General features: G+C 42.5%; 1 protein-coding gene across 2 annotated transcripts; it reads right to left on the bottom strand.

Moving 5' to 3' along the window:
* Positions 1 to 1,453: 1,453 nt before the first annotated feature.
* Positions 1,454 to 9,432, bottom strand: PRDX4 (peroxiredoxin 4). 2 transcript variants are annotated; one of them, XM_082279200.1, is made up of 8 exons: positions 9,173 to 9,412; positions 7,249 to 7,366; positions 6,175 to 6,291; positions 5,492 to 5,614; positions 4,778 to 4,908; positions 3,150 to 3,184; positions 1,901 to 1,947; positions 1,468 to 1,577 (listed from the first exon to the last, which is right to left on the bottom strand). In XM_082279200.1, exons 1-8 carry the CDS (start codon positions 9,387 to 9,389, stop codon positions 1,574 to 1,576), a joined length of 792 nt encoding a protein of 263 aa, XP_082135326.1. In that variant the 5' UTR covers positions 9,390 to 9,412; the 3' UTR covers positions 1,468 to 1,573. The 2 variants fall into 2 exon arrangements, with proteins under 2 accessions (XP_082135327.1, XP_082135326.1); XM_082279201.1 differs by lacking the exon at positions 1,901 to 1,947 and having other exon boundaries at positions 1,454 to 1,577; positions 9,173 to 9,432.
* Positions 9,433 to 16,136: the final 6,704 nt, after the last annotated feature.

The raw sequence follows: 16,136 nt of genomic DNA, 5'->3' as shown, positions 1-16,136 counted from the left end.
ATTAACATCCTAGTCATGTGAGAAAGCACCTCTCTATATGCTGTCCTCTGGTCTTTGCCATCACAGGCTGGATCAGCACGTTAGCAGCCTTTGGGGTTTGGCATTGAGCCCGTTCTGCCTCTTACCATCTAGATGGGATGAGGGACTCCTTCTTTCCCCAGACCTCACAGGGACAGGGAGGTGGAAGCTCAGTAGAGCTCTGCTTGCTCTGGCTGTGGTTCCCTCTGCCTGTGGCATGGGCGTAGGTCTTACTTGTATCAGAGCTGAAGTGAAGCAGCCTCTAGTGCTCTGTGTCTGCAGTGACTAACACAGAGAGCTGCTCAATACTCAACCAAGTCCACAAAATCATGTAACTTCACAGTGCAAATCCAACTCCTGGTCTGGTTCTACAGAACTGTAGTGAAGTGTCTGTATATAGGGCAGAGAATTGTATGGTCTGGTGAGGGAAGGGGAACTGAGTTCTCAGGCATGTGGGATCCAACTGAGAGTAATAATGTAGTGGTACAGACTGGAGCACGAAGGTGCTGGTCACCTTTTCAAGACTGGTGAAAAGCTGACATATGTTTCAGTTGCTGTTTTTCCAGTTGCACAGACTCTACAATACCATGTCAAAAAGAGGAAGAGGTAGGAAGAAGCAAGATGACATCCTTAGGAAAGGGTTCTCCAGTGCACACAAGTATGTCTTACATGGGAACGTTCTTTTCCCTTGGAAGAAGAAATCCACGTCCATCAGCCACAAAGTTTCCGATGATCACATGCCAGTACTTGGGAAAGACTACAACTACTCCCTTAAAAGTGGGAGCCACAGTTAATGAGTGGATTGGCACAGGACACTGTCCACCACATCCATCTGTTAACAGTGTAGGGACAGGGATCTAACTCAGGAAGTGTGAAGGAGAATCAATCTTATCAGCACATACACTACAAATTCGAGCATAGAAAAATTTACTGGTTCAGCCCTTGAATCAACATGAACCAGCAGAGCTGTGTTTTTTTCAGTGCAGATGTACTGATTTATATAGTATAGGGTATGTTCTTAGTAGTTGGAAAGATGTTTTCAAGCTTTACACAGACTGGAAATTTAATTCAGCAACTGTAACTTATTCCTGGCTTTGAGGTTACTGCTATTGCCTCTGGACTACAGACAAATGTACCATAACCAAGTGGCCCTTTTCTAGCTGTAGTTTCTACATTCAAGGAAAACACACAAGATTTTTGCAGAAATTAAGAAATATATTAATAGCAAAAGTCATGAATCTAAGCCCAAGATGTTAAGAGAAGTGAATTTGGGGAAGACTGAGCATCTAAACAAACCCTAAAGAGAAAACATGTATTTCATAAGAATATGCTCTAATAACTAATGAGGTACCTGTGCTTCACACAGGTTAGACTTCTGTTTAAATGAGCCCTTTAATGTTTTACTGCTGTTAGATATTAATCAAACTCAAGAAAGTACCAAAATTAATGAAATTTTATTGGCAAAAATCAAGTTGAATGTGACCTATTTAGTTCAACAGATGCAAGCCTCAGTTTAGTTTATCAAAATACTTCAGTTTTCCAGCTGGATCTGGAATTATCTGTGCAAGAAAGAAAATGGAAATGTTAGTCAAAAACCAAAGCCACGAAAACACAACAAACTATAAAGCCAGAACAGCACAGCATTTCATAGTAGGATGCTACTGCCAACTCACTAGCAACACTGAAGAGTAATTTATCAGTTGATTTGGTACTAGATTACTGTTCATCTCTAAAGGTATGTAACAGCAGTAGCAGAGAGATTCAACTGATTGAGGCATGAGAGAGTGCAGCCTACCAAAGGAAGAATTTTGACAGCTTGCCCCAAAAGCAAGGTATTTTGATAAATTAATGTCTTTAATCTAGAGGTTTAGAATTTACTTACAGTTCTTCCCTTGGCCACCACACTCTCATGGCTTCCTCTGGTTTGATCTAATTAAATCAAACACATTTAGAAGGCATGACTACATCTTTGAGAAAGGCTTTTTCATCTACTCTGCTATTATCTGCATCTTTTGCACAGAGGAGATGGAGAATGCTTATATATTGCTTTAGATTATTAAATTGGCAGTATTGGAGCTGTTACTATCAGCATTTTAAGACTGTTTTTTAGAAAGTATGTTAATGCCATTGTTATCTAGGTAATCCTAGTTATGGAGGGCAGAAGTTTTCAGTACCAAAATACAAATGTTAGGCCAGCCAGCCCTCTTTCATTTTACAATCTTAATATCCAGCTTTCCCCACTATGACACTCCTCTGCCAGCTTGAAAAAATTGATTCCCAGCCTCCAGTCATCCTGGGACATTTTCTCATCCAGCAAGGAAACATGGTTTAACATTCCACTGTTTTTTACCATCAAGTATAATGCTCACTAACTCTGCTTAGAGGCTTCTGGGACCTGGTTTTTGTTGAGCCAGCTCATTAACAACAGTGCTCTGTCATCACCAGATGGTTCAGAAGGAAGCCACATGCTCAAATAAATGACAGTGATCTCATCTGAGCGAGGCAGCTCAGACCTCTGGTGAAAGTTTCATTATTCTGCTGAGGCTTCACCCTGGGCCAGGGAACACAAACAAGTTCAATGGGTGTTTATCTGAACTCTGGCTCCTCTGCCTGCAGTCACATGGAGCCCAGGAGTAACAAAGAAGGGAGGGCAATTGCACAGCAAAACAGTGCTCCCTGCTGGAGTGCTGATAATGGCACTGGCTCTGGCACATACGACAGCAGCCTGGCAATTTCTATCTTTCTTTTTTTGGGTAGTGCTCAGGATCTGCACTAAGAACTCCACCAAGAATTTATATGGACAAGTAACCAAGAAGATATAACTACCTCAGGAGTTTCCTACTTTCCCTCATCAGGTGTTAACAGGAAGAAAGTTCTTGATCACAAACTCACTGGTGATCAAGTGAATTTTGTTCACACACCAGGAGTTTGAAACAATTGGAACATGTCTACTGTGATGGAAACAAGCCCCTAATGAAATCAATAGTAATCCAAAAGATGTAACTTTAATAATGTGAGATTAATCATATGTTCTCATTGAAAGTTGCTAAGATTTTGGATTTGGTTTTAGTAGAAATGATGACTGAGTGCTTGTTGGTAGTACATGCATGTTAATATAAACAGTGACTTACTGTTTCACTGCCAGGTTTCCAACCAGCAGGGCAAACTGAAAAAAAAAAAAAGGGGACAAAGCTGAAGTATATTTACACACACTGACTTTTTGTGTGCTTAAAATTCTCTTTCTGACCAAGAAGTAAAACACCATGAAGTAAGTGTCACATGTCAATATCTGAAACTATTAAATGTGCAGTTTTCTTTACACGTGGAATGGTGACCTAACAGTTTATACCTGACACAACCTACCACTTATATTACCTGAAAACTGCAGATCTCTGGATGGATGCCTATACCTTAGTTTAATTCTTGTGCCCTTCTACAAGAAGTATTGGCAAGGCAGTGTCTGAGAATGAACACCTCTTCTAGTAAAACCAGAAGTTTTCTACTAAAATTCAGGTGACTACCCAGAGACCTACCTTTCTTTCTTTAAAACCAAAACTAGGGGAATTTTTTACTAAAGAAATCAGTTCAAAGATTCCACAAGAGACTGATTTTATTTTTAGCCTTGCTTAGGAGCAAAGGGATCACAGCATGCGCTTACCACGCAGTGTGGCTGGGGGCCCTGGGACCACGTGTACAGCTGCATATTCTGGAGTAAAGCTCTCATCCGTTCAGAGCTCTCCCTCTGAGGTTTCGTTCCAAGTAGTTATGCCACATTACACTGCTTTAAGATATGCTGACAGACAAAATGACTCAAATGCTAGTAGGAATTGTGGAGAACTGTTACTCTGCGCAAAGAAACCAATGAGGCATCTACAGAGGCTCTCCTCAACATTCACATAAAAGCTAGGAAAAAATGTGGTATTCTGGAAACACTGCAAATCAACATTCTGTAAGATGGCTTTGTAACTAAATGTGGATAAATTTCCTTAGATGTGCATAGCCTAAGTATCAGCATCTATCTTTTCAAGTCTGTACAGCACAGCAGAATAATGAGTTCTATCTTCATATAAAGGTACTTTCGAATGCCTGGTGACATTGAGTTGAACTGGCAGTTAAGCTGCTGAACATGTATTCATATTTGAACAAATCTTCAAATAAATTATTTAAAGAAATGTGAAAAGTTCACCCTATGCTTGAACTGGAGGAATAACAATTTTTGATACAAAGTAATGATCTGAAGAGAGTAAAACTTCTTTGTTGGGGAAAGATGATCACATAGCACTTACAAAGAAGGCACAAGTATAAATGGTGCTATAATTTCCACAGTATCACCACGTATCTTGACATGAAACACAATCAATTACTTGTCACAGCTCCTCAATGAATGGCACAGGACAAGGATGGCCTGCATCTCCATTACTTTAGTATGTAAAACTGTACTGAAATATTTGGCCTCATTCTTCACAGCCTCTTATTTTGCACAGATTTATGCTTGTGACACATGGTACCCAATGCCAAATTCACACTAAGGAATGCTTTATGCTCTCATTCTCGTGGATGTGAAGCAAAATGTAAATTACTATTCTAGAAACAGCCTAAGGACCTGGGACCACAGAATTAAGCAGGGCAATCAAACCACTTCAGTCACTGCATGAGGCCAGTCCTTAATGCTACAGAGCATCTTTCCTCCAAAAAGCTACAAATACAGCTTCCAGGCTAAGTAAAACAATCTTCAATATGGCAATATCTAAAAGAGCACCTTCTCCATGTTTGTCTGTGTACTGGAATGCTTGGACTAAACGAAGTGTTTCATCCACTGATCTCCCAACAGGAAGGTCATTCATTGTGATCTGTCGAAGGATTCTCTTATTGTCAATAATGAAAAGGCCTCTGTGGGGAAAAAAAAGTGTGTGTGTGTGTTAGGAAACAGAATTAATGATAGCATTGTTTTTATGCACTATTTTATGTCTGCTGGATGGGAGGAATTTGATCTTTGCAAACACCATACAGCACCCACCACCAGTAACCTACTATTCTTTACCTGGGTATCACATGACATGAGCTGAGCTAAAGCTGAAACCAAAAAGGGGTACTTCTTTGCAGAACATAAAACTAAGCTTTGACAGGTCCTGCCAGGGTATGTGCAGATGCTATGGCATTACAGGGATCCCAAAAGACACTATTCAGTTTTTGGCAAACATATCTCTTTAGGTAACCTTAGTCTTGACTCCACTTGGACTTGGGAGGTCCCTGAGCAACTGTAGTTCTGGTGAATCCTGCATATTTGCCCTGCCTTGACCCCTCTTCTGACTCATTAGGACTATATTTTTTGGTGTTCTTCAGTATTTGTTGCTTGCTATGAATCCCCAAGTAAAATCTGCTCTCAAAGAAAATTTTCAAATGCTTCTTTAAATATAAAGCATTAAGAATTACCCCAGCCAAAACCCAAGTGAACTGCGATCCAGTGAAATACCTAAGTGTATGTCCTTGATCTTCCAGATACACTCCATAATCCTTTGAAATCTGGTGTGTCAGATCAGAAAGAAGGGGAATCTTCATTGGTCCAAGTCCTCCTTGCTTACGGGGAGTATTAATCCTTTGAAGGAAAGGAAATATAGATGTATTTCTCATACAGATTTATAGTCCCTACACAAGTCAGAAATCACAAACCGGATCAGTATGGACAGAAGGATTTACTGCAAGTGACATTTTTTCTGTTCTGCACACAAAGGAGATGAACAGTATTTGTGGCTTGAACAGAATGTTCAGTAGATCTTTCGTAGGTTTTGTCCATATCTGTTAATGATGACCTCTTTCTTATCAGTCACATTTGCTTTATGCCAACATGCTCATGAACTGGGACAATGTGAAGCATTTACTGATAGTTTCATTGTTTTGTATTTTCTTTTTGTATTTGTACTATTTTTTTGGACTGAGACATGACATATTGCAAGCAATACACATCAAACAAGCTTCAAAAATAAAGGTACTTTCACACACTGGGGTTAAAATTTATTTTAAACATTTGTGTCAATAGCATCACACTTTCACATGTTATGATATACCTACACAGGCTAAAAATCTGGGGAGTACCGTTCTTCAGCTAAGATTGAACCATGAACAATGTTTAGTGAAAGACAACAGGAAGATACATACCATGCTAAGTGAGTGAATTTGGAGTCCACAGAACATGCTACTACTTCGGTATTTATTGCTCTGAATTCTTCAATTCGGTCACTGAAGGCGATTATCTCAGTTGGACAGACAAACGTACTAGAAAATTTAAGACAAGATAGAAGTCAAAATTTCATGAGAAAGCCAGTAAATTCTCTGCTTAACTTAAAATGGTGGATTTATCATAAATTATTTCAGCTTTTGCTTATTTTTATTGCTTCTTCAAGTATTTAACCAAAATGCTGCCTGACAAATCCTCCACCCTCAGACTCCAGCTTAGGTACAAATGGATTATTTCTGAAGACTATAAATCTACAATTATCTTACAATCTGGATTCAGAGTTTTTACAGTGACTTTCTTTTAGGTTTTATGAATATTAACTGTCTGAATTTAAGCACGATAAGCCAAATTTTTCAGAGAATCATAGTATAATTTGTTGCTACTGAGCATGTCTGCAAGTTTTAACTAATTTGTCTTCAACTTTTTGTACTACAGAAGAACTGAAGTGATAAAGCTAATCATGTCAAAATATTAAAGCAGTTATGCATCTTCATTTTGTGGAAAAGAATGTGACTGTGCCTTAGAAAGCAGAGATGTTTCCACTCAATCAGTGAAGTTACTGCATTCTAAATAAAGGAGGTTAACGTTAAATGCTCTTAGGATGTTACAGGATGAGCTTAAAGGGAAAATGCCACGTCTTGGATAGACACACTCTAGAAAATATAGTTAGGATGCTGTCTTCTATTTGCAGCACTGATTTACAGCATGAAACAGAACACAGAAGCTGCCTAACTGGGGAACTACGAAGTTGGTTTTTTTTTGTGGAGACACAAATTAGTGGACACAGTTATTAGGACAAAGACTGTGTTGCAATTTTACCAATGCATGACGAGAAAACAAATGCAAATAATACATTTTCTTCTGTCACTCCTTTCTTCTCTCCCAAATTCTTACCAAACAAAAATACAAGACCTCAAAAAAAGAGAAGAATTAATGAATTACGAATCTAGTGTAGCTGCACTCAGTCTTGGTATGTCTACAGTGCTCTTACTTACAAGTCCAGAGGATAGAAGAAGAAGACAAGATATTTTCCTTCATAATCTGTTAATTTCAGCTCTTTAAACTCTCCATTAATGACTGCTGTTCCCTCCCAGTAAGGTGCTGGCTTGGAGACTGAAATGCAAAGAATGTTCAATTAAAAGTCAGAATATGATGCCCGTGTTCAAACCAAGCTGTCCAAGGACAGCTGTTCTTCCTTTTGCTTGAAAAACAACCTGCAGCACAGTTCCACAATGAAACTGCTTTACAGCTCTAAACAGGGGGTGCACAATGATGAAGAAATTAAGGTTTTAGTACACATGGAAAGTAAATAATTTGACCAACTTGTGCTTGTACGTGAGCCCTGCTAACAACTGATAATCAAGGCCACACAAACCTTATCTGGGCCTCCTGAACAAACCATGTGTGCACTGCCAGCTCAAGGCACCTGCTAGACCGAAGGGGAAGCTGTTCAATACTTCAGGTACCCACACTGTTTTGTTAGGAATAGCTGTTGTGAACCAGAGGCATAAGATAGTTCAAATTCACATTGCTCCTTTTTAGCCATGGGAGTTCTGGTCCACAAAAAATACACGCCACAACATGTTTAGAGACAAATGCCTAAAAATGCAACATATGTTTATTAAATTACAGCTCCTAAGCAAATTGAAGACAGCTGTGCTTTAAAAAAATATCCAGTTGAAATGCATGAAATAAATTTACTATTCCTATCAGAAGAGATTAACCTTGAATTTAAAATATTAAAAATTAATCTGCCAGGTACTATTTTCATAGCAATGTGAATTCTGAGACAAAAGATAGCGTATGCTGGAGTTACCAGGTGATCTCTATACATGTCAAGGACACTGACATGCATCTCCAGGAAATTAGGGAAAAGCTTCTGAGAAAAATATGTGGAATCTTAAATATTATCTGGATGGCGCCTGAATTGTTTGGCTCTCCTGTTCTTAGGAGAGCCCACAGCAGCCGAATATAGTCAGTGAGGATGTATAACAAGGACCTTCAGATTAGGAGGGAGAAGGAAAAGATATTAAACAAAATACTGCATGTTTGGACCCCCTTCTAAATTAAGGTAATTGTTTTTGCAGTTATAAACACCCGTCTGTAATAACTGACATAGCAAAGGGAGAAAAAACCCAAACCATGTTGGTTACAAATACCTTGGCTGCTTTTTTTTTTTTTTTTTTTAACATCTGCTTGCAAACGTTTAAAACAGAACGTACACCCTGGCTCAGTAAAGGAAAAAGATGTTAAAGCTGTACATTCTCACAGGGAAGATAATTTTTGTGTGATCTTTCTGTACTCTCTGTCCTGCAGAATGGGACTTGGGAGCAGGTATCCCTGAACATCTCACTGCGGCGCGATTTACGGTGTTTGCCCCCAGGTCTGTCATATAAAGCCTTTAAATCACAACAGAGCAGAGGCACGAAAGCCAGTGCCAAACCCAGCGCGGTGACAGCGGGTTACAGACGTGCCCGTTCATCGTTTCTGACCGCGGCGTGAGCACAAAACATTCCTGTGTATGCCTTAAAGCGCTTCCCTGAACTCGTTCGCCATTTCTGCAACCAGAGACCTTGCTGGACGCCCGTGAGACGGCGGCGGGGACCACGATGGAAACGCAGGTCTGGAAGGGGCTGGCGGGGCCGGTCCGCCCGCGCCTCCCCTGCCTGCCGAGGCCTCCCCAGAGGCCGCACGCAGAGCCGGCGTGGGGAAGGGAAGGGAAGGGAAGGGAAGGGAAGGGAAGGGAAGGGAAGGGAAGGGAAGGGAAGGGAAGGGAAGGGAAGGGAAGGGAAGCGAGGGGATCGGGAGCCCCCGCGCGCTCCGCCTGACGTGGCGCTGCCGCCGCCCCCTCGGCCCCGCAGCCCGGAGGCGCACTGCGGGCACATCCCCGCCTCGGCCCCATCCCCGCCCGGCACTTACTCTTGGCCTGGCTGAGGTGCAGCGAGTGGTCGGAGACGGGCAGCCGAGCCGCCTCCCCGGGGTACACCTGCCCGCCCGCGTAGTAATGGCACTGCTCGTCCCCGCGCTGCCGCGCCGGGCGCGGCTCCTCCGCCTCCGCTTCGCCTCCCAGCGCCGCCGCCACCAGGAGCAGCAGCAGCGCCCGGCGTCGGACCCCGGCCCCGCCGGCCGCCTCCATGTCCCGCCGAGAGACTGCACGTCCCCGCGGCGCGGCGAGGGGCGGCGGCGGCGGCGGGGAGGAGCTTGGTCCGCACACGCTCCCGCCGCATGGCCTGGCCTGGCCGGGGCTCGGGGAGGCGGGCGCGGGGAGCTGTGTGCTTCCCCCGGGCCCGGCACGGCCACCCCGGGGCACGGCACGGCCACCCCGGGTCCGGCACAGGAGCCCCAGCCCGGCACAGCGACCCCCGCCCGTCACGGGAACCCCAGCCCGGCACAGTCGCCCCGGGCCCTGTTCCCTCCGTGGGACCGGGCGCTGAGCCCGGGCAGTGCCGGCGGGGCTCGGCCTCGGGGGAGACGGGAATTGTGTATGTGTGTAGACAAAGAGGGGAAGAATACACGTGTGTGTGGAGAGAGAGCGCGCACGTATCCGGAGCGTGTGATTGCAGAAGGAAACTATCAGCGTGAGAGGCTTCCCATCTGCTATCATCTCTCTTATCTGTGGCAGCGTGGGTTCTGTGGGCAGGGCATCACTCGCGGTCATACCCAGCTATGCCAAGTGCAGCTTGTGCGTTCTGGCCTCATGAATGCAGGAAATGCGAAAAAGGGCACTGCCTCAGGCTCAAAATCTTGAATTGTTGCCAGGTAGGCTGAATGGGCTCCATGTGGTGCACGTGGTGGATGTGTAAGAGTGTGGTTTGACAGAAATGAAATACTAAGTGCTTTAATTCATTAAATCACAAAATGGTTTGGTTGGAAGGGACCTTTAAAGATAGTCTATTCTAATACCCCTGCAATGGCAGGGTCATTTTCAACTGGATCAGGTTGCTCAGGGCCTTATCCAGCCTGACCTTGAATGTTTCCAGGGTTGGGGCATCCACCAGCTCTCTGGTCAACCTGTGCCAGTGTTTTGCTGCCCTTACTGTAAAACATGTCATCTTTACATTTAGTCTTAATGTACTGTTTTGTAGTTTAAAACCATTACTCCTTGTCTTATCACAACAGGCCCTACTAAAAAGTCTGTCCCCATCCTTCTTATAAGCCCCCATTAGGTACTGGAAGGCTGCTCTAAGGTCTCCCCAGAGCCTTCTCCAGGCTGAACAACTTCAACGCTTACAGAAGAGATGCTCCAACGCTGTGATCATCTCTGTGACCCAGATGCCTTGGTTCAAGTTTGCCTTGTGAGAGATCATTTTTCCCAGTGCTGAGTAGATTGTGGTTCATATCACAAAACAATTACATATTTATCACAGATAAGGATAGATAGAATGTAATTCCATAGTGCATTTAATAACAAGATTTTGGAGACAGTAACTAGGCTGTGACAAGCAGTTGGTAAGGCTTTGCAGCACAATTTCTGGTTGAACTAGGCATACCTATTGGACTGGGACAGGTTAGGTCATCTGTCAAGTGTATCAATTAAATTGTACCCAGGGCCCTTAAAAATTAAGGTGTGAGAGAGCTGGAGCTGTCCCTTATCAAAAGTGTTGACTTTTTGTGTTTTGAGCACTGTGGATGCCATTCTCTGGGAAAACTGGTGGTCCAGTAAAAGTTTTACTCCAGACTGACAGTGTCAGGAATGTCTGCAGTGCACCCTGTCTCTGCAGATGATTTGTGATAAATGTACCTTCAGGACAGTGTGGTACCTGTGTCAGAATGGACAGTACAATTTCTCTCCTTTTTTTTTTTTAAATGATACAGAACAGGCATGTAAAGAGCAGAGGCAAAAGAAAATGCTGAGTTGAGGGTCATTTTCGAAGAAGAAAGGCTCTGTAAAAGAAGAAAAGGATTAGCAAGGCACTTGTGATTATATGTTGCGTCTTGAAAAAATCTTACTATTTTTGTGGTTTCCTGCAGCAGATTTCAATCTTTAAAAAGATATTTCACAAAATTAATTAAATTCACAGGAGTGGGAGAAACAAGATCTTGCAGTCATGCTTGTACTTCTTAGCCTATGATTTTAGTGTTCCTTTCTCCCAAAGCTCTGACTTCTCTCCAGAAGGGTCTCCTTTCCCATCTCTTCTGGTATTGGCATTCAAGTTCCAGTCTAGGTTCTACAAGTTAGGGTCATGCTGTTCATATCCTTACTGCCACAGTAATAATCTTATTTGGATATGTTTGCCCACCTGAAGGCAGGGATTGATGATTACTGAGGATCAGAAGGGTAAGGCCCTCTGATGAGTACGGGAGCAAAACACCTGCATATTTACTGGGCTTGATCAGCATGCGTGGAGTTATAAAAAAGTTGTATTAAATGTTTGCCTACAGGGGAAATGGACTTGATGACACATGAGATCCCCTTGTCCTGTTTTTTTTCACAGGGAGTTGGTGGTGGCCATTCTCTGATTATACCTCCCAAAGTGTTGAAAGCAGGATAAAACCTGTTCCTTTCTTTGCTGCTGTTAGAGTTTGACACCCCACCCCTATCAAGGTCGTGTCATTAAAAGGAGGATGAAGAAAACCTGTTTGCTCATGTTAAGCACTGTGGCTGTGGTGGAAAAAACCACTTAAACAATCTTTGTACTCCCACTGATCTTGGAATCAGACAAGTTTTACATTTAAGCTTGCTAAAATGTGTTGAGAGATTACTGTCTTACATGATCCAACTCTAGTAGCACCGAATTTAATACCAAGCTTTCCTCAATCTCACTGCTCATAAGAAAAGTGACAGTGATGGCCTCTGTGAGTTCACAGAGAAAGTTATTTTGGTTGGCCCTGCTCTTCTCTTTGTGGTGGTGTTTTGAGCTGTAGGAAATGGCAGTGATTTGAGAGGTAGACATACAGAGAAGTTGAAAAAAAAAGAGCAGTTGCAAGGTATGCGCTTTGCATAATGTTAACATCCCTCAGTTGAAAGATATTCTGGCATACCTCTAAATGAGAGAGAAAACCAGTAAAATCAATGCAGTAAAAATAGAAAAAAAGCAGGCCTCTTGTGAGTGGAGAAAATGCTGAAGGACAAAAACGAGTTTTATCTGCAGAATAGAATGTTAGTTTAATAGGGCTAATTTGAGCTTCACATGTGATTAAGTCTATATAGGCATGGAACAGAGTTGAAAAGAGCACCAAGAAAGACTTCCTGGGTGATGCTGTACTCTCAAGACTTCTGCAAGTGATTACAGAAAGAAAAATTTCATAAATGGAATCCAGGATGAAGTCCAAATGTATATCACTCTTCAGTGTCTAAATGGAGATGGGCAGTCTTCTTTTTTTTTCCCCAGTGATGAAATACTTGAACTGAATGCTGATTTTTGTGTTTAAATTGGTGATATTAAGCAATGCTGTTAAAGTGTGATAAGAGAAACACTGCTACATTCATCTTGTGATACAGCTCTTCTGAAGCTGGTAGGGCTTACCATTATGTAAAGGGAAATTTCTTAAATCCTTCCTTTCCCCCACTGTGCTGCAGGCAGCATTCCTCATGTCCTGCCATATCCAGGCCCACAAAGATGGGTCAGTTTTGGCAAAGGGCTTGATGGTGGCACTAAAGTTCTGTAAGCAGGGAGTGATTTAGGCTACTAAGCAGTTTAGAAGTGGTTATGGAGGTTCTGTGTGGTAATAAAATACCTCACTGCAATTTAAATGACCGAACATAAAAATATCTTGGAAAAATTAGTGTAATATATTGTAGCAAGATACCTGTCACCATTTCCTGGAACAGATGGAGCAGATGTTCAATATTGTGCTGGTGAAACTAGCAATTGGTTTTATCCTCCTCATGGTTTACAGGGACATTTTAACAAATATATTGCTCGTCATGCATGACAAAAAATCTATAGCGTAGGAAACTTTGCCGGAGAAAGGAGGGTAGAAAGCATCTGTTTTGTGAGAGGGATTGGACTGGAACAGAATGACCATAATTAAAATTACCAATTAGAGAAGACTTCTTCTCTTTCACTCTTACTAAGGCCAGACTGGTGGGGTCAGCTCTGTGTGTGCTTACTGCAAAGGGGGCTTGAAGAAAAAGTGTATCTGACTGAGGAGTGCTGCATGGTGCCATTTGCTTTAATAGGAGCTGCATCCTGACTCCTGACTGCTGCTTGTGTTGTCAGCTTGTGGAAGCAGTATGGCTGAATAAATATAAACATAGACCTTGTAAAATCTGCCACGTTGTACTATAGAAGCATCATAGATATGTTCATTCCTGCAGCCTACCTCTGGGGAATGCATTAGTGTTTGGAGAGGAATTCATGTTTTTCCTCTGCAAACCCACCTGCCATAGAAAAGTTCTGCTTCATTTCTTTCCCTTTCTCCTCTGACTCTGCTTCTTATGTCATTGGTGTCAGAAACCCTGCAGGGCCTGTGTGATAGGAAAAGGACAGAGCACGTTACTGATGTGTTTGACTGAGCATGGCAAAAAAGGGTGGTTGGTACTGCTAGTCACCGGGTGAGGGGGGAGTATGGTTTCTAAAGCTCCTGTTCCAAGCTTTCTTCTGTCTCTGTAGGTGCTGACAGAATCTACAAGTTTGTGAATATAAACAAACATTGTGAAACCACCTTCTTGAGTTGATAAGTCATGTAGTCCTTGCAGGGCCTCATCAGTTTTCCTTTGGCTATCACCTGGGGGTGGGTTACAAGTGTGTTTATGCTCTCCTTTTTTTTTTTTTTTTTTCCTTTAACAAGCATGTATTCAAAGAAAGTGCCTAAAACATCTTTGTGCACTAGCACAATTTTTGGACAGTTGTACTGACAAGTGAGGACTGAGAAAGTCAGTGCTGAACAGCACCTGTTAGACATATGCTGTTCTCTGCAAGTCAGTGAACTGTGAAGGACAGCACTGGAAAACCAATGCTGGCTGTCTTGGATGTGCCCTTGGCAGCACGCTGCTGCTGTGTCCTGAGACCATCACAGCCCGGAGCTTGCTACCCAAAATCACCTAGCCAGCTTTGTCTGGTGGTGCTGACCAAGAGAGACCTCTACCCACAGAGCAGTAACCCCACTGTGTCAAGTGTAGCGATCTCCATCAGGGACATTCACGGGGGTTCACAGGCTCCTGCCCTCGGGATCCCACCCTTGGATCTGCCTTCTCAGATCTGAACTGAGCCTAGAGCACTCTGGTCCAAGCCTTGGGCTCAGTCAGCCTTTGGGAAAAGCGGAAGATTTGTCACCTCTCTGCTCAGACAAAAAACAAAGCTGTGTCCTGCCCTTGCAGGTGTCTGAATCACAGCCTCATGGATGGAAAGAAACCCTCTGGCAACCGAATTCCATATTCTCTCAAACCAGAACAGAGACAGGTGTTGCCAGTGTTTATTGGTGACAGCTGGGGGATGCCTCTTCTGTGGGTAACCACTAAAGCCTTGCTCAGGCTTATGGGTGTGCTATGTGCCTTGCATTTGGGCACTGAAGGCAAATGGAATGTTTAGCTGTTGTCAAAAAATAGATCCTACTGTCTGAAGCATGGGTGATCCCATGATCTGTGTAGGAGAGAAGGCTGCATTCCCAGGATAGTGGGATAACATGGTCTTAAAAACCTTCCAGCTCTTCTCCTTATGCTGGCCTGTCTGTGCCTCTTCACTTTTATCTTGAAAAGCTTTTTATATTATCTGTTTTCTAGCACTGTTTTATACCTAAATTTGCTTTTCTCTTCTTTTTGTACTTATGAAAGAGAAAAATGGCTTGTAATGAGAAATATTCATGCACGTTGATGTGTCAGTAGCTTTTACGTTGCTCACTAGATGGCAGTACGATGCTTGTTATACGGATTGAAAGAATTGGAGTCCTCTGTTCTCAAAGTGTCTGAAATTTCCTGAAATCTGGGGATCTGGTATTTGCTTCTTAAAAAGACAAGATTCACAGGTGTAGGAAATGCAAGTTGAAATCTGTATTCAATCCTCATAAACAACCCCAGTTCCTGTGAACTTTTTACAACAATCAGGCTTATATAATTTTTTCAGTAAAAAGTTTACACTATTGGGTAAACTCTGAGAGTGAAGATGCTGGTGATACCACAGTAGTCTCTTAAAAAGGATGGAAAAAAAAACCCCAACCATAAAAATCCTGGTGAAAGAGGTGAAAATTTGTAACAGAAAATGAGTTTTAACCTGGTCACTATAGAATGCTGAAATCACTAGTGGATTTTTGTTTCTGCTTCCAGTTTTGCTAGCTACGCACAGTTTTCTGGGAGTTTAGGTAGCACTCCGGAAAGCTATCATCTCTAACTAATCTGAGTGGAGTGCACAGGCCCTGCTTCTTCTCTCCTCTTTCAGAAATCTCTGTGCTCCATGTAGAACTGCTGTAAATAAATGAAGACTTTACCTTTTTTATGGTAACATCCTCACCCATCCCAACTCAATTTTGCACATATTTCAGAGGTTCAACTATTTCAGCTTGCCCACTTGGTCTAATGCAAAGACCTAGAGGTTTCCTTGCAAAGCAAAATTTCTTAGTAATTGGAGGGGAAATGGACCCAGTATTGTGTTCCCCAGACCATAGGTGTATGTCTTAAGTCTCCTATAGGTCACTCCAATAGTCTAATTTAGTATATAAGTTGTGTAGTAAACTGTAAATTACTTTGGGTTAATAGTAAACTCCCGTTAGAGTCAAAGCTCTTTTTCTGCTTTGATTTGTCAGTTTTCCAGGTGGCCTTTGTGCAAGAGTCAATATTTGATCTACCACAACTAATCTTGAAATCTAGTGTTGTTGTTTTCCCATGATTAAAGGAAAAAAAGCCCATGGTACATAGCTATGAGTTTTATTTATTATTGCCTGCTTACTCTTTTTTAGGAAAGGCATCATTCTTAGAAGTTTGGAAAAGTTTGCAAGTTTACTAATT

Source organism: Coloeus monedula (assembly GCF_965178545.1).
Source record: "Coloeus monedula genome assembly, chromosome: 3".
In the NCBI taxonomy this organism is placed as follows: Eukaryota; Metazoa; Chordata; class Aves; order Passeriformes; family Corvidae; genus Coloeus; species Coloeus monedula.
The sequence above is the reverse complement of the archived record's forward strand: the minus strand, read 5'-3'. Positions and strand labels throughout refer to the sequence as shown.